The 19710-nt window shown below is 40.1% G+C and overlaps 1 protein-coding gene across 1 annotated transcript in view; it reads left to right on the top strand.

The window, feature by feature from the left end:
- The first annotated feature begins 1141 nt into the window (after positions 1-1141).
- tsc22d1.L (TSC22 domain family member 1 L homeolog) overlaps positions 1142-19710 on the top strand; it is a 56410-nt gene continuing 37841 nt past the window's right edge. The window contains exon 1 of the mRNA XM_018245210.2: positions 1142-4768. Within this exon, the coding sequence (XP_018100699.1) occupies positions 2055-4768 (2714 nt within the window). The 5' untranslated portion in view covers positions 1142-2054. The remainder of the gene's footprint in view (positions 4769-19710) is intronic.

Genomic DNA, 19710 nt, shown 5'->3' with positions numbered 1-19710 from the left:
ATCCGATCGTTGGAATCCTCCAACAATCAGACTTCCCCATCTCCCGACCTGCCACTAACCACTAACCATTCAGATTATCTGTCCGAAAATCGTACGAATATTGGATCTTTGCGTCTATGGCCAGCTTTATGGTCCCATACATAGAGCCATTTCTTCTTGAGGACAAATCTGCAGCCGGATCTCTGTGTCTGACAGATAAAGGGCTAAACAATCTTGTCCCAATTGTTTCCTTAGTTGTGCTATGTAGTGAAGTATGCCTGGAATCTGCTTCAGCAACATGAACTGAATGGGGTTTTTTTTTAAAAAAAAAACAAAAAAAAAACAAGTAAAATATCTGCCAGTTTCCAGTTTCCCTATATAAACACAAAGCAGGGGGAAAGGAGTGTCTCTGTGCCCCAGGGAAGCCTGTGTTTGATCCCTTTGATCACTGCATCATTATCACAAGGCCTTGGACAACACAATGTAAATAGAACCACTTGAGCCTGTGTACACTAGGAACCTAGCTGGTTGCAAAGTATTTCTGTTCAAATGGCCCAACCATATTATTGCTTGTTTAATACAGGCAGACAAGCAGCCAATCAAAGCGAAACCTAAATGTGCTGCAGTCCTATATCAAGGCTCCTCTCTAGGCGGCCTCCAAATGGCAGCACCAAATGCTCGTCCCTCACCAGACCCCCTGCACCAAAAATGTCCAGTGAGGACCTGCATCTAGCGAACTGCACTGTCAATATTATGGCGCTGCCAAGGACAATGAAGTGATCTATAACCCACGTGTAACACTTGGGGATGAAAAAGCAGCTGACGCGCTAGAGCCCAACAAAGGCACAACAGGTGCGAGAGGAAACTCCTCTCAGAATGACCCGCCACATTTCCTTTCTATGACTTATTCAATCCATTGCCAGACAATGCGGCCACGTGGCTGGAGCAGAGCACAATAGCTTCTCCCAGCCACATGCACTGAACTGGTCCCACATAACAGACTGGACACGTCTTTCCGAGTTCTGCATTAACGTCATCACTGCCGAAACCCTCGCCCTACACTCTTCGGAACCTTCCGCCAGCAATCGTACAGACGACTTCGTCACCGCCAAGCCCCGCCCCATCGCTACCTCCCCCAGTGGCTCAGTTCTTTTTTTTTATCAGCGTTCCACAAAGTAGAATGTGCGCATGCGCGGCAGCCATTTTCCCATACTTCCTCCCGTCAATGCAGATCTCCGCCCTTTTGACAAGCTGCCTGCCCGGCTCCCAGCAGCTGTCCTCCAATGCCGTGTGAGATTAAAGAGGAGGAGGGAGGGACAGGCGCTGTGTAACAGGGAGCCTGAGCCGAGAGGCACTGCTAGAGAAAAGAAAGGCAGAGTCACGGGGGGAAAGAGACACTAAGAGGGAGATTATTAACAGCCGGTCACTTCCACCTACTGCTTGGACTTGCACTCGCCCCTTTTCCCGTGCTGGACGGGTGTTCGTGGAGTAACCGGACTGAAGGCAGCGGTTGTCAGTAGTGCATCCCTACACTGGTAGCGTTCGGCCCCTGCTGTAAGGATTGGGCCGCTGCCGGGCCCCGGGCACGATGCCTGCTGATGGCTGTCAGTGATGGCCTCTTCTCTTGCCTTGGCCGCTCAGCTTGTTACCGACGTGTCCAGATCATTGAGCGGACGCATTACCGACAGCGAACGACATAAGCGCGGCTTTCTTGCTGTCATCTGCCGGCGCCCGGATCCTGGGAAACTATTTGTGCTTCCACTGCCCCCTGAGGATTGATATGGAGGAGTGTCATTAAAGGGAAGTCTTTTGATCATTGTGATTAGGAGTGGGAGGCGGCCGGGGAAGTGTCTCCGCATTACATCGGGTTAGTGCGCAGAGGAGTGAGTGACGTGCGTCTCCCCGTGCATCTCCCCGTGCCCTGTGTATATATAGAAATCGAGAGAGATCTCTAGCGACCCGGCCTGCAGCTGTTTCATCTCCGCGGGAGAGCCCCGATTAGCGAGGGAGGCACATCTCGCACGTTTGGAGGAGTGGATGTGGGTGGGCTAAGGGCTTAGAGGAGGGGAATTAAAATGCACCAGCCTGATCCAGCCGCAGATCTTGCTGCCAGGAAGATGGCGCACCCGGCAGATCTGCCCAGAAGGGGTAGCGCTACAGCTGGCAACTCGGCTGCGCTGAATGCAGGGGCCGCCGGCCACGTCCTGTCTTCAGATGCTTACCCTCCTTTATTGGTGCAGCCTCCCGCCGCTGCTTCATCTCCTGGACCCCAGCAGCAGCAGCAGCATCCTCCTCCCCAGACTCTCAATTTGCTGCCCCAGAGCGGGGCCCAGATCAAGAAGAAGAGCGGCTTTCAGATCACCAGTGTCACTTCGGCTCAAATCTCAGCCAACATGAGCTCCAACAATAGCATTGCGGAAGATACTGAGAGCTATGACGACCTGGATGAGTCTCACACAGAGGATCTGTCCTCTTCTGAGATACTGGATGTGTCTTTATCTAAAGCCACAGACCTTGGGGGTCCAGAGAGAAGTTCATCAGAAGAGACGTTGAACAACTTCCAGGAGGCTGATACACCTGGCGCTGTGTCTCCCAACCAACCCCACCTCCCCCAGCATCACCTGCCTCAGAATGTCCAGCAAAATATCATGATCAATGGAAGTATACATCACCACCCTCTTCATCACCATGGGCATAATCATCCATCCCAACCTGGATTACCCAATGCAGCCCTTCCTGCAGGCTTACCCCCAACTCCTGCTCCAGTGAAAGCGCCTGCACCAGGGACTTCTGATAGTGCTCTTACAGCAGTGCCTGTTGCTGCTCCTTCTATTTCTCATCAGCCTGCAGGATCTATACCATCTACTGCCCGTAAAGCAAGTGGACCTGTAAGTACTGGCATTGCTCCTGTTTCTGGTAACACTAGTGCACCAAATAATGCAAACATTTCAAGCCTAAGTGGCGTAACAAGTTCTTTGCCCAGCGGTGTAAATATAAATCCAAGTTCTGTCATAACTAATGTAGGCACTTTACCTGGCAGCCTTAATTTGCAGTCACAAGGCACAACTGGCAATGGCAGCAGTGCTACTTCTAGTATCGTGAACAATGTTTATGCTGCGGCATCAGCAGTTGGACAAAATGCATCACAAAATCAGCCTGCTCCTTCAGGTGCAGCAACGTCTAGATTTAGAGTTGTAAAATTAGACTCTAGTTCTGAACCTTTTAAAAAAGGCAGATGGACGTGTATGGAATTCTATGACAAAGATAATGCAGCAGCTGCATCCGACGGCGCTGCCATCAACAAAGCCATAGAGAGCATTAAACAAAACCCACTTGAAGTAATGTCTGAAAGAGAGAGCACTAGTGGAAGCTCTGTCAGTAGCAACATGAGCACTCTGAGCCATTATACTGAAAGCGTTGGTAGCGGAGAAATGGGGACTCCTTCCATACAGCAGCCAGGATTTCAAGGTCTAGGCCCTCAGCAGATGGACTTGAGTAATGCAATAGCTCAGACTATTCCTGCCCCCAGTATGCCACAGAGTATTTCTCAGCCCCAGCTTGCTCAGTTACAGATGCATTCACAAGATGCCAACTTCTCTCCTCAGAAAGTAGCAGGGCAGACTGCTCAAGCTCCATTGAATGCTTCTGCTGGTGGTCAGCCAGCTTCAGTTAATATACTTGGTGTACCATCCTCTTTGGGACATCAGCAGCCAAGTGTTTCTACTTTGATCCCACAACAATTGCCATACACTCAACAGACTCAGCCCATACAAAGTCTCCCAGCTGTTCCGCAACAGTTACAATATACGCATCAACAGACTACTGCTGCCCAGATGACCTCTGGACACGTACCAGTAATTCAAAGTTCTCTTCCAGGGAATTTGCCGGAATACATTCAGCATCCACAAATGATACAAACAGCCGTTCCCCCAATGCAGACCGGTTCTACAGGAGTTGTTAATACTGCAGCTGTTGCCCAAGCACATGTCATGCAAGCCCAGATTCAGTCTTCAACAGCACAAGCTCCAGCAGCAGTTGCTCAAACTCAGCCTGTGGCACACACCCCGGCACCAATTACAGCAACAGGTCAGATGTTAGGCGTCAACCCACAAGGCAACCTTCCTGCTGCAGTGCCTCAGGCAACTGCCCCTCAAGTTGCAACATCTATATTACAACAGAATGTTCCAGCTCCTTCTACCCAGGTATTACCTCCACCTCAAGGAATACAGGTGGGTCCTCCTGGAATCAATCAACAAGTCATTATTGCACCTCAAAGTACACTGCTTCCAGCAAAGCCTCAAAGTACACTTATTGACCCTCCTGTACAAGGCTTGTCAAGCCAACAGGGGCCTGCTGTAAGTCCTCTACTTGCTGCAGCGAGTGTTCCAACTGTTCAGCAACTAAGTACAAGTATACCTTCTGCTTTACCTCCAGCAGCAGCAACTTTGGGTCCACCGCCAACAGTTTCACAGGCTTCGGCAGTGCAAAATGTGAATTTGGGTCAAAGTAGTAACCAATCACCTGCAATAGCAAATGTACCAGTTGCTCAAAGCATATCACTACAGATGACACAGAGTTCTGGTCAGTTTGCTGCACCCTCACTTACTCAGTCTGTGGCAAGCCAGATTGAAAATGCCAGATGGATAATGGAGCATTCTATGGTAGGCTTCTCTAGTGTTGGAGCAGGAGCTTCGTTAGAAGGTGCCATTGGTCTTCCTGTCTCTGGGTCCTTGCTTCCACTGAAATCTCTTCCTCTTTCCACACCTCTTGTTGATGGTGAAGATGAAAGGTAAGCTGAAACATAAGGTCTAGTATGTTATCACTGAGTTTACATCTTCCACATAGCTCTCCAGAAGAGCTGGATATATATCCATGGTAATGCTCTAATGACCTGCAAATGCAGAATGACCATTGTTATCCTGTGTTCTACAATCACATGTTTTAACTGTATGCTATTTACTGAACATCAGGGAAAGCTTTGTCTCATGTGAGGAAGTCTGGAAAATTTTAACCTTACTTTTACAGTGAAATGTTACATTTTATCTACTCCATTAGTTGTGGAAGGCGCTGCTCACATTTTCATCACATTTGCATGTGACACTTCGTGGTAATGAAACATTTAATGTTTTCTGTAGTAGGTGTATAGTCTCACTGTGTAAGAATCATTCACACATGAGTACATATTAACCAGTGGTTTTCAAAACAACGAAATTGACCAGAATTTTTTTTAGAGGCCTTTGGATCAGTTCAACCCCTAGGTGTGAGTTTTCCCAGTATGCTTGTGTATGTTTAAACTCCCATGTGCTTAATTAAAGCATGTAGAGTTACAGGGAAATCGACCATTGCCGTTAATTATAATATACTCTTGCAGTATTTTTATGAAATATCTTCCACAGCTGTTTGTTTTTTTTTGCTGGTTCTTTCATTTTCACCTTTTTGCTAAACTCATAGTGGCATATGGCAATTAATTACACATTAATCAGATAATGCAAAAGTACTATTTTCTCCATACAGATCACAATGCTATTTTGTTGCTTTCTTCCATAATATAATTGCCACCATATAACTGGGCCCATCATTTTACTACAGTACTGAAGCAATAGTATTGTTGATGTTCTGCTAACACCTGTTCATGAGATTGTATATCTGTAAAACCCAGTTGCACCAGTTTTTGCACGAAGCACTTTAACTTTCAAAACATGTAAAACCACTGGCGCTACTTGCCATTTCATTACATGTGTGTTGGGCTGCACATGGCATATAGTTTTGATTCACACACACTGGGGCTGGCAGTGACTCTTACAGGGGGGCTGGCCAAATGTTATACTGCAGGGGAAGATGCTAAAAGACTTTTGCCATAGTGTAAAATAGTGCCTACTTCTGTATTCCAAAGCAAAAAAAATATATATATCTTCTTTACCCTAGGTAGGTTGGTTCCCATATAATGGAACTGAATTTGCATCTAAACCCCAAATTAATTTTTTCCCAGGTTCAGTAACCCATAGCAACCAAAAGGATGTTTGATTTTAAACCAGGGATGCACCAAATGTGAACCCTAATTTGCATATGCAAATAATTGATGGGGAAGGAAAAAGAGAGCCACTCGCACAGTGTGTGGCAAAACATTTTTTTTACTTTATTATTTTTTGATGAAAAGTCCCATGATTTTAAGGTTTGGTTTGGCTAGGCAAGAGTCACCCGAATCTGAATCCTGCTGAAAAAGGCAGAATCCTGCCCGAATACCAAAGCTAATCCTAGATTTGATGCATCCCTATTTTAAACAAGTTGCCAGTCAGTGCTACCTTCTGATTGGCTATAAGTGATTAGACTTATAGCAAATGTTGCACCTTTTTTATTACAGAACCCCTCTAGTGGGTTCAAGTGTTCTGATCTCCACAATTGTCCTTGGGAGAATTAGTCATTGACTGCAGTGTCTACTCTGCAGCAAGAACCAATTGAAAACAAGTACACATGTTGTCTGAGATGCACACACTTGTTTCTTTCAATCCCTAAATTTAAGTCTTATCTTCCACTTTAAATATATGTATATATTTCTCTATTTATGTCTGTGGGAATAGATTTTGATATTACTATGGTAAATTCAACTTTCAATTGTTACACTAAACAGGAAATATTTAATATATTCTATATTCTTTATTGTTAACAGGGTGAACAAGGCCTAACTGTTCAATTTACCATATTCATATTTAAAACTATGGCCTATTATTTGGTGAAATCCGTTGCAAAATCTAGAATCAAACTAGAATGACTAGTTAATGCATCCCATTATATGTAATGAGGGTTTGTCTGTTTAAATATATTTGTGTTCTGTAGGGCTGATAACTTTGTATGCATATAGTCACTGCAAAAGTTTTACACTGCTGTCACAAAAAAAGTTAATGTAGTTAATGGATTTGTAAATTTGCTTTTGACATTTTTACGAAGACAATTTTTCAAATTGGTTTTCACATGCTAATGTGTGCTCTTACACCAAACCCATGGCCTCAGTGCATTGTAAGCTTCATGCTTCACTTGTCATTTGGTGTGCAGTCTCCTTTAAATGAACTGTTTCCTGGCAACACTGGCTATTATATTTGTCGGAATAAACTGCATAGGATGCCATTAAACATTTTGTAGCAGTTTGCCTGCAACTGAGAATGCAGCAGATTTTTCCCATAGGTAAAATTGTAGCTCATGGTGGTATATTTTGAGGTGTCTAATTTTGTGTGATTTCTTTCTTTGGATGTTCATATCCAGGGCCATAATTTATCTTTTTCTAGTATCATAATATAGTTACAGTACTTTCCATTAGTGTCAAAGCTAAAGCAGAGAGGAGATACCCATAGATAATAGTCTACTGGTAGAGCCAAAGTTAACTTTTGGATTCAGGGAGTTGTAGTTCAGCAGCAGCAGCAGCAGAGAAACATACTCTACTAGTATAGCCAGTGTTAACTTTTGGGTTCTGAGTTGTAGTTCAGCAGCAACTGAAGAGCCACATTTGGCTTTGTTTAATTTAAATCCATTATTAACCAATAATTCATAAGATACTTAAGCATATATGTACAGGATTCAGAAAGTGAGCCAATCGTTTTGATAGGTCACCCATGTTAGCTGTATATTGTAGGGATGCACTGAATCCACTATTTTGGATTCGGCTGAACCCCGGAATCCTCCTCGAAAGATTCGCCGAATACAGAACCGAATCTGAACCCTAATTTGCATATGCTAATTAGGGGTGGGAAGGGGAAAACATTTTTTTACTTCCTTGTTTTGTGACAAAAAGTCACGCAATTTCCTTCTCCACCCCTAATTTGCATATGCAAATTAGGATTTGGTTTCAGTTCAGATGGACAGAAAGATTCTGCCGAATCTGAATCCTGCTGAAAAAGGCCGAATCCCTAACCGAATCCTGGATTCGGTGCATCCCTAGTATATTGTACTGTAAAACTAAATTCTGCCATGAAAGTTCACCTTCCAAACACTTTTTTTGTTTTTCATTTTGAATGTCTTCAGATTTTTGTTCACCAGAATGAAAAACTTTTTACAATTGCTTTCTTTTATTTATTTTACCTTTCTTTACTAAATTGAAGTTTAAAAGGGTGGTTCACCTTCAAGTTAATAATATTTAATTTTTTTTTTAAAAAAAAATTAAATATATTATAGAATAGCCAAATTCTGGGCAGTTTTTCAATTGGTCTTCATTTATTTTTTATGGTTTTTGAATTATTTGCTGCCTTCCTCAGACTCTTTCTAGCTTTCAAATGGGGGTTACTGACCCCATCTAAAAACCATATGCTCTGTAAGGCTACACATTTATGGTTAGTGCTAATGTTTGTGACTCAAATTTCTATTCAGTCCTTCCCTTATTCATATTCCAGTCTTATTCAAATCAATGCATGGTTGCTAGGGTGATTTGTACCCTAGCAACCAGATTGATGAAATTGCAAACTGGAGAGCTGCTGAATAAAAATGCTAAATGACCACCACACATAATAAAAAAAAAAATGAAAACCAATTGCAAATTGTCTCAGAATATCTCTCTCTACATTATACTTAAAGGTGAACAACCCCTTTCAATTTTAATGTTTCTGTATGTGGTCTTTTCTCAGTAATCCAGGTGCAGTTTCTGAACCATTACAATTTTCTACATTAGTTGATACCTTTCTCAGCAGCATCTGTGCAATACAAGCAACTATTGTATCAATTATAACAGCTGCCTTTAATGAAAACCAGTGCTCGTTGGTAGAGTCAGTGACAGTGCAACAGTTACCATTTCAGTTGCAAACTGGAACACACAAAAAAGATACTTTGACTGTTGCAATATTTCTTTGAATGCTTTTCTTTTTTGCTACTCCCAAGCAATTTGTCAAAGGTCAGAGGCGCTCCCATAATAGAGGAAGTCACCCCAAGTGCCGTTGCCCAAAACTTATGGTCAATAAGAGCATTAAATATTTTAGCAGAAACATGGGTATAATTTAAAAAATATTTTTTTTCAACCATAATTTTATTTACGATATACACTATTTCCAGATGATAGTAACATTGATATCAGTGTGTCCTTTTATAGAGGGAAGGCTTTGATTTCTATCTTTTAGACATCCATACATTGGTTAAATCTAACATGGAAATGACTTGATGGCAAGTGTTGTACGTTTTCTATTTTACAATTTGGGCTTTAGTGGTACAGAATAATTGCCAGGTTTTTAAACAAATGAAGCATGCTCAGGGCTGCCTATAAGAAATACTAGTTCTGTGTGAAGTGAAGCATGTAGAAGAAACTGTGGTTAAACATTGCACTTGCACAAAGGTTTTCAAGATGCAGTCCAATAGAAATCTATTTAGAGTAAATGCTTATTTGCCTTTTTATGGCTCTGCCTTGTGATGTAGTAAGACATTTGTTTCTCTGAGGTTTATGGTTACCTGAAATTCTGGATAAAAATAAATCATAATAAAAAAAAAATACAAAACTCTGATTACCTTGGGTGGCAGAAGGAATGCTCATAGCATAATTTTACCAAGTTGGAAGGAAAGGTGAGAGAGAGGGATTTCAAACCAGAGCTTTAGCATATGTATGACCATTTAGTTGATGTGCAGGAGTTTATTTTAAATTTTTTGTTATACTATCTCATAGGCCAATGATAAGTTAATATATGGACTTGACACATTGATCCATCAGGAAGAGGCTTGTACTGCTAAATGCAGTCCTCTCTTTATGGAATTTTTAATTTTTAGCTTAGTTTACACCATCAGGAGCTCAACCATACTGCATCCAATAGGCTGCTGACTTGGTTAGCAGGATTTTAAAGGAAAACTATACCCCCAAAATGAATACTTAAGCAACAGATAGTTTATATCAAATTGAATGACATATTAAAGAATCTTACCAAACTAGAATATATATTTACATAAATATTGTCCTTTTACATCTCTTGCCTTGAACCACCATTTCGTGACTCTATCTGTGCTGCCTCAGATCACCTGACCAGAAATACTACAACACTAACTGTAACAGGAAGAAGTGAGGAAGCAAAAGGCAGAACTCTGTCTGTTAATTGGCTCATGTGACCTTACATGTGGTTTGTATGTGTGCACAGTGAATCGTACGATCTCAGGGGGTGGCCCTTATTTTTTAAAATGGCAATTTTCTATTTATGATTACCCAATGCCACATAGTACTAAAAAAGTATATTATTATGATAATGGTTCATTTACATGAAGCAGGGTTTTACACATGAGCTGTTTTACTCCCTATCTTTTAATAGAGACCTTCATTGTTTGGGGGGTATAGTTTTCCTTTAATTTACAACCAGTACTGGCCCAGGTATGGCCTACAAGTTGTCTGTAAACATTGCTTTACTTTCTGCATTTCCAGGAAAATTTGAGTTCAGCTATTAATGTTGAAGTGGTTGAAGGGTTGATGTTATTGAACTGTACTCTCAATGTTTTATTCTGATAGCTACAAGATCTTCTGGTTGCATCAACTGTCCTATGACTGCACCATAATTATTTTCTGTTGTCCAATACCTTGTGATCACTGACATGCTTGTTCAGCTTTTTAATAAGGGTCTGCTGAAAACTTGATATAATATTGCTGTTTGGTTGATACTTTGATTGGCAGACATCCTTGGACCTGATCTAAAGAAATAAACATAAGGTGTATTAAGATGAACTTGTCAGAGCTTTTGAAAGTAGGTCAATATTCTCTAATGGTTGGTTCATGACTCCAGGTAGTTAGAGAATGATGTTGTTGGGTAGAGTACCCACCATGTGCAGAGATCTATCTTGGTCCGTGTTTCTGAGTGATTCAATTCCCATTATTATGGTATTGCAGTTCACCTTTAAGTTAACTTTTAGTTTATCTAAAGCTGGCCATAGATTCAAAGATCTGATCGTACGAATCATTGTACGATCGGACTTTCCCATCTCCTGACCTGCCTCTAACCATTCCAATCAAATAAAGTACAAAAGAACAGATCAGCCGACGTTCTACCTCTGACAGCAATCGTACTAAAGTTATGTCCGACCAAAGCTAGTGACAGTCTCCCTCTGAAAATCGTATGATCGGCAATACATGCAGAGATATTATCGGCAGCCGACAGAAACCTTTTAACCTGTCCGATCGACCAAACGACTGATCTCCGCCGGACAAAAAATGACGACTCTCCACACACGGTCCGAAAATCATACAAATCCTCGATTCGTACAGATCTTTGCGTCTATACCCAGCTTTAGAATGTTAAAGGGGACCCGTCACCCAAAAAAATTATTCAAAATCCTATTTTATCAGATTAGTCAAGCAAAATGAACTTTAATTACACTATATAAATTATTTGAATCTTGTTCCCTTCAGTCTGGGAATTCAAAATTATAGCAAGCAGGCAGCAGCCATTTTGTGGACACTGTTATTAAGACAAGCCTTGTATCATGTCAGAATTTTGTTTGTGCACAGAATGGGGGACCCAATGTCCATTCCCATGCCCTGGCCACACAGTTATATGGTTAAGAGAACTGGGGGAATGTGTGGGGAGCAGTGACATCTAAGAAGTGCTGAATTGAAAGTGAAAGTAATTTTCTGCCCCGCCTCTATGCCACGGGCATAGAGGAGGGGCAGACAATATTTGATTGACAGCTGAGATTTTTAAATGAGCTTACAACAGCTATGAATGCTTAAATAAAAAATAGAAATTGGATTTCATGTTTAATTTGAAAAGGATTTTTATTATACAGATTTTTGTGTCTGGGTGACAGGTCCACTTTAAGCAACGTTTCAACGGGACTACATTTTTTATGGTTATTGAATGATTTGCCGCCTTCTTTCCAGCTTCGAAATGGGTGTCATTGACCCCCTAAGCCAAAAATGATTGCTCTTGGAGCCTACAACTTTATTTTTTTTTTTTTACTTTTCTTTCTATTCAGACCTCCAGGCTCTAATTCAAACCACTCCCTGTTGCAAAGGTATTTTGGATCCTTACAACAGCTGCTGCAATAATTTAAAAAAAATGAACACCAATTGCAAATTGTCTCAGAATATCACTTTCATACTAAAAGTTACACAGGCGAACAAGTCATTTAACAAATGATTATGGTCATTGAACCACCATTGTTCTCCACTAGAGCACAATAGCAATTAAAATGTATGGCGTTCCATAGTTCTAAGGTTGCTTGCAGGAACAGGAACTGGAATACGAAAAATAAACTTGTGTAATATGTAATTATTTAGTTATTTAATTAATTTTGTTTAAAATAACCAGCACATTTCATTATTTATGGAAACATTGTTTCTAGAATTTGTCTGACCATGTTGTCTTTGTGAGGTCAAATTGTAAACTGTTCTGCCTTTTGTTAGTCTCCATCTGGATCAAGGGTTTTGGAATGGTTGGATTTTTTTTTTTAGAGCTTAATTTACTATCTCTTAGAAGACTTTTTGACCAATACTTTTAAAATCCACTTTCTTGGCCTAATCGTTTTCTCTCACTGCCCTCAAAGAATGCATCAATAATGGCTCCTAGAATTTCTGTGCTTCCCAAGAATTTCTTTGATGTCCAGTATTACTTGTTCAAATAAGAACTGTTCTGATTATTTACAAGATAACTTTTCCAAAGCATTAGGCTAGAGCCACATGTAGTGGAGAAACGCAGGCAGAGAATATGCTCCTCCACTGCCGCTCTGCTATTGCACCCGAACATAGTGCTTCAGCTAGGGTGTAGACAGATATGATGGATATCAGTGTTGAAGCGCAATATTTTGCATTAAGCACCAGAATCCACCTCGTCTGCCTGCACTAGAGCTGAGGCAATGTATTTAGGTAGGCGCAGAATGGCAGTGGAGGAGCAGATTTTCGGCTGCTACATGTGGCCCTTTAAAAGTAAACTTTGTACTAATACCCTACACATGGTCAGGTAGCTACAGCAGAGGTTAATCTATTTGTTATTTTACTGGTGAGCATTGTTTTTGCATGGCTCAATCGGATCGGTCCACTAATATTGGTAAGTGGCTAAATTTGGTTTTGTAACCAGGTTTTTTCTAAATATTTTAATTTAATTAGAATAAATTGGGTTAACATATTGCACTTAATTTACAAATGCATTGTTTTTAAATAGATATTTGTGTTGACACAAGTGACCCTGTTCTTGAAATCTTGAAATGCTTTCTATGAATATGATATAGTTCAGGCTGTTGCTAAATACAAAAAAGTAAATAAAAGGCCTTTTGTTTGAATTTATCAGAGCAAGAACAGAAAATAAATGCTGTGCCTGTTTCTTATATTTCAGATGCTTTTCCAAGATCTGAATACTTTTTTGTATGCTGTTGGTTGCATTGAGTATTGATGGGACAACTATTTAGGATAGAGTGGTGTTTCAACATGAATCACATCGTTACCTATAGCTAGAGTATTGCTTGATACGGCTGAACTTTGGATCTCACTGGTTGAAAGGAATCCAAATCGGTCTTATTACCGCCTCCGTATTTTCTAGTGTGTCTGAAATTTTATTAATAGTCCATTTAATATCACTTAAACCATATTGTGTCCAAGATTATGTTACTGAAAGATTACAGTTATTTCTCAGAAGTCTGTTCCTCTGTCAGAAGCTATTTGTGTGATTGGACAGGGGAATGCAGTTGTCTCATTTCAGCACCTATAGGACAGGATGATGTAATGGGGAAATTTATCCTATTTATCGTATTGCCAACTCCAATCGGAGATGGAGGTGTTACTTAAAAACTTTTTTGCGCTATTGATTTTTAGGTAGTTAATTTGTTTCTTAAAATGGGCATGTTTATGGAGCAATTTCGGTTAAAATTAAGGATTTGTAATTACAGTGAATTGTATAATTTATTTTTGAGAAAATACTGTAAAGTAGTTTTGGTTTTTTTTCTATTAATAGTTGCAGCACTGGCCTACATGGTAAATCACCAGCTTAAGTCTGTAGCCGGTATTACAAATGTGCTGGCAATACAATTGCTGGTAAATTTGTAATTTCCCTAACATATCCACCTCCCTGCCCAGTTTCACATCTAGCTGGCATTTAATAATGTCGGATCTTACCAAATTCGGAGTCCCATCACAGCTGCCCCTGGATTTGCACCCATCTACCCACTTTCTGCCCTGTGACATCCTCAACCCACCCCCCAAGAATGGCCCCTATAAAGTTGGTAACCTCAAATACCACTTTTTTTTTTTTTTCAAATCCAGGGTTAAGCTGGCCTACCAAAGGCAAGAGGAGAGAGAATCTCCTGGTGGGTCTTAATAAAACAAGCGTGATGGGAATAGTCCTAGATTATGACCATAAGCTTGTATATCCTCTATTCTGTCCGGCACTATATCCTTCTAGTTGTTGAGAAAGAGGGGTATGCATACCAGGTAATCTGGTGGTCCCTAGGAGGCCAGGTTCAATACTGATCTCACCTGATATCCCTTTGCCCAGGGGCAGTTTTTATTTGAAAGGTAAATACTTCATGTATTGCATTCAACGACCATGTAAGCATGTGTCGTTGCTCAGTGCAGTTTTTTAAGATATTTACATTAATATCAATGAGTGTTGTATTTACTTAGCAGGAAAATATCAAATGTGACGCTGGGAAAACTAATTAATGGAAGCTGTTCATCAACAGATAGCAACACCCTCGCTGATATTACGTTTTCTGGAGTAACATGTAACTGTGCAAATCTTTTTCCTAGTACTGGAATGTGTTTCGTGACAGATAAGACCCTGACTACTGTATATCTGCACGTAAACTAAAGCCTACAAAGCTCAACTTGAGTTTGGTGTTTTGTAATGTTCCCTACAGTGGTGTGTGAAACACTGGTCCCCTTAGTCTTTCCTAGTATTTTTTTTTTTAATTACACCAAAGACCGCAATCTATAATGCAAATATATGCAAATATATTTTTTTTAAACTGTATCTTATGTACGAGTTTGTGTAAGAGATACAAGATCAGTTTGGCATGAGAAGGTTAGTACCTGATACATTGTTGCTGCAGTTGGTTGGCTTTAAGCTACAGTTGAGCAAGGGCTAGTCATCGTTTTCTTTTTTGTGCCCTCTGTAGTCTTAGATGTTTTTTAAAGCAAGAATTAGAAAGCTGGAATATTGGGAGATTACGCTACTGCCCACGGTAGTTCGGATATCGGCCAGTGGATTTCAGCTGGCAGTTTTCAGTCCCCGTGTGGCCCTAGCCTTAATGCAATCAGTTTAATATTTCCAAACCTGCCCAATCGGCAAACTGACCGATTATGCCTGATACTAGGATAACAATTTTTGTACAATTGTCCAATTTAAGGCAACATAGTACTTTCTGCTGTATAGAAAGGAAAGCAAAGATCTTCTTTTACTGTTTTCCGCTGTTCAAATGTAAATTAGAGATTATTTTTATGTAAAAATGTTAGCTCAACTATATATTTGCTTCTGTCAAACTACAGTTTTTGTTATATAGTACAGCAGGGTAGTCCAACTGGAGGGTTGATGGTCAAATATTGCTTTTCAGGGTATATGTATACATCCAAAACTCCTTTGGGTCTTCATATTCAGTATGACATCATTTCATACCATAAAAGTTTGACAGATAATCCACATACTCCACTAATTTTTTTTAAAATATATATTTTGGAATGTAAATAGTACTGACACCCATCCCCAGCACTTTATAGTGATTTAACATCATTCACATCTGTCTATACCCCAGTGGAGTTTATAAACTAAAGTTCACATTCACAGGAGCCAATTAACCGGTCTGTATATTTTTGGAGAGAGGGAGGAAACTCGCACAGACGTGGGGAGTACATACAAACTGTTTTCAATGCCAAAGCCAGAATCTAACTCAGGACCATTACAAGTGTAAAGTTGAAAAGAGTTATTTTAGAGCAGTGATCCCAACTAGTAGCTCTGTTACTTGCCAACCTCTAGGATGGTGCTCCCAGTGGCCTCAAAGCAGATGCTTATTTTTGAATTTCTGGTTTGAATGAACATTTTGGTTGCATAAAAACCAGGATCACTGCCAAACAGAGCCTTCTGTAGGCTGACAGTCCACATAGGGGCTACCCAATGGCCAATCACACCCAGGAACATTTTTCATGCTTGCATTGCTCCCCAACTCTTTTTACATCTGAATGTGGCTCACTGGTAAAAAGGTTGGGGGCCCCTGTTCTGGAGCATGGGAGTAGTTGCAGCTACTTCACCATCTTGACCAATGCCTTGGATAAAAAAATTATATTTAATCTCTTAAATAGAAAGAAATTGCTTACAGCTGGAGTCGCCTATATCATTATTTTTCTTCATGTAATGCTAAAAGTCTCTGACCCAGGGGCGTAACTATAGAGGAAGCAGACCCTGCGGCTGCAGGGGGGCCCAGGAGGTATAGGGGCCCCATGAGGCCCTAATTCATATACAATTTCAATAAATATTGGAGAAACAAGTCAACCTCTAAACATTTTGGGGGCCTGAAAAATAATTTGCTCTGACCTAATTATATTCTTTCTTTAGGACCATTGCTTTTATGCTCTGTTATTTGTTGCACTTTCAGTGCTTCCATTTTTTCTTTTATTCTTTGTCATTTTATCATTATTGTTTATGCAAATAGTAACATAGTAATATGAAGATTCCCATCTAATTCTCTAGTGACACCAGCTGTGTATTTCAGGCAGGCTGTAATTATCAAGAGATAGAGCGGTAGCTGGAAAAACCAGTTTAAATTGCCTTTTTATAATTCAGTTCTTTAAAATGAAGGTGGCATTGCAAATCTGGGAAACCCAATGCATAGGAACCGTGATAAACCAGGGGTTGTTTTATACTAACAGCAATACTGTATTTGGTTGTTGCAGACCAGGTAAATGTAGAATGTTCGTAAACATGTTGTCACTATTCAAACAAGAAAACTTTTTTTAAAATGTATTTTGTATTTGTATTTTGGTTTGTTTATCATTCTTAATACTGTTGTAGTGTACTTTTGTCATTTAAAAGCATGTGAATTATTTGTTGTGTTGTACATTTCACGTAGGCCATCTCTGCTGAAGGCCTGCCATTAAAAGGGAGAAAACCTTTTTATGAAACAAACCTGCATAATTTTACTTTCAGGAAGCCATTTTCTTGCTTGAAGAATTTAATTGTCAGCATACCCCTGGCTTAAAATAGCTCTGTAGCCATCACTGAGCTGACATTGGAGATCTGTGGGCAGTCTGCCAGGAAAATCTCACAGTAAGGATACTGTTTTCTGGTCAATATTGTAAATATTGTAAATTTCAGCTGTGAAGCATTGGGATGACCTTGTTCACCATACAGGCAGTGAATCAGTTTTTAGTCTGAGAAAATTTCCATGTTCCATGAATCTGGGTCAATGGCAGATGTCCCTTTTACAATTTAAAGGGATACTGTCATGGAAAAAAACTTTTTTTTCAAAATGAATCGGTTAATAGTGCTGCTCCAGCAGAATTCTGCGCTGAAATCCATTTCTCAAAAGAGCTAACCAATTTTTTTATATTCAATTTTGAAATCTGACATGGGGCTAGATATTTTGTCAATTTCCCAGCTGTCCCAAGTCATGTGACTTGTGCTCTGATAAACTTCATTCACTCTTTACTGCTGTACTGCAAGTTAGAGTGATATCACCCCCTCCCTTTTCCCCCCAGCAGCCAAACAAAAGAACGATGGGAAGGTAACCAGATAACCGCTCCCTAACACAAGATAACAGCTGCCTGGTAGATCTAAGAACAACACTCAATAGTAAAAACCCATGTCCCACTGAGACACATTCAGTTATATTGAGAAGGAAAAACAGCAGCCTGCCAGAAAGCATTTCTCTCCTAAAGTGCAGGCACAAGTCACATGACCAGGGGCAGCTGGGAAACTGACAGTATGTCTAGCCCCATGTCAGAATTCAAAATTGAATATAAAAAAATCTTTTTGCTCTTTTGAGAAATGGATTTTAGTGCAGAATTCTGCTGGAGTAGCACTATTAACTGATGCATTTTGAAAAAAACATGTTTTCCGATGACAGGATCCCTTTAAAGAAGTTTTGCGACATTGTGACCTGTGCTGGTTTTCGTACGATAATCAGAAAAAGTCAAGGTTTTTGAAAAGTTGTATGATTCCAGTGTCACATTTGAAAAATTTTTTTTTCAAATGTTTGTTCCTTTTAAATGCTGAACATTGCAACTTTAAATTGGAAGATACTGTAGAAAGGAGAGGGATGACTTTAAAAAACATAACTGTAATAACCAAAAGAATCTTTTTTTTGGTTTTGTTGATGTGGTTATTTTGAATTGTGCCTGGTGAGAAATAGTTTTTTTGTACTTGTGCAGATTTAAAGGGATGTATTCCTTTAAAAACATAGTTCTAGAAAATAACACATTGCTCGGCCAATTATTAATTACAGCAAAATCTCAATTTTACATCCCTTCATTTTAAGTTTTCCCTAATTTTTTTTTTTGAAATGGCAATAAGAGCACAGTAAAACAGATAATGTCTTATTTGGAAAAAGTGACTAGAGGTCTTGACTTTTTTTTTTTTCTTTTAAATGCATCTTAACTAAATTACAGTTTTACCTTGTTTACCTTGCTATTTACTGTTGCTTTGCACTGTGCATTGATGTTTAGAACCCTCTGCAAACAGAAGGAAAATAGTTTTAGGCTAATGTCACACAGGACTGACATAGGCCTTGTTAAAGGAGAAACAAACCCTTAATAAAAAAAAACCCTACCCCTTCCCTACATAGCCCCCCCCCCTCCTCCGTGCAGATTCTGTCCAGTGGAGTTCACGGCAGCCATCTTCTTCGCTTCGGTAATCTTCGGAATGCAACGCATGTGAAGTGGCTGAAGATGGCGCCTGTCAACTCCACTGGACAGAATCTGCGCGGAGGGGTAAGTAAAGACTTAGGGTCATTTGCCCAGGGGGGAGGGGGGTCTATGTAGGGTAGGGTTAACTTATTTATATTAAGGGTTTGTTTCTCCTTTAAAAAACTGGCCTAAATCAGCCCTTGCGTTGGCAGCTTATGTCTCAACTCCACCCAGAACAGTTGTGTTCACCATGTGTGCCTGCACCTGGACAGATGCAATTGTTCCAGGTGCAGGTGAAAAGGAAAAAAAGCTGCCAGCATAAGGGCTGATTCACTGCAATCTTTATCTTTATTTTTCCATCTTGCCCTAAACCCTGGCTAATTTTCCTGCTCCTGTCAATGAAAATCATCCGCACAACATGATTGTATAACCCACAATGCTTCATTGTGAGGGGGCCATTGAATACTTGTGCTGTAGCCATTCTAGGTAGTGATGGTTGAATTTATTCGCCAGGCACAAATTTGTGGTGAATTTCCATGTTTTGCCGCCGGCAAATAAATTTGCGAGACCACTGCCAGGGTGAAAATTTGCTGGTGAATTTTCTGTCCAGTTTCAAAATTGTTCGGCAAAGCGGAACGGAACAAATTCACCCATCACTTATTCTATACTATCTTGTGCAGATTGGTGACAAAAGATGTGTGTTAAATTAATTTTAATTCTGTTTTGTATCACCGCAAAATGTGGAAAGGGGGGAACTTATACAAAGCACCATATTACAAAGACTGCTGCTTTTTTTACGTCAATCAAAATGTATTCAATGAAGCAAATTGTTACCATAACTGTGTCATTCCCTGATACAATTGTTTCTCCCCTTTGTATCTGTTCAGCTGTATGTATTTCTTTTTTTTTCTTTTCTTTTTTTATCTCTTCACTTAAATTTCTTGTTTATTTTACATAGCTCTCTA

This window comes from Xenopus laevis, chromosome 2L (genome assembly GCF_017654675.1).
Source record: "Xenopus laevis strain J_2021 chromosome 2L, Xenopus_laevis_v10.1, whole genome shotgun sequence".
NCBI lineage: Eukaryota > Metazoa > Chordata > Amphibia > Anura > Pipidae > Xenopus > Xenopus laevis.
Note: the sequence above shows the minus strand (reverse complement) of the source record. Positions and strands in the feature narration are given on the sequence as shown.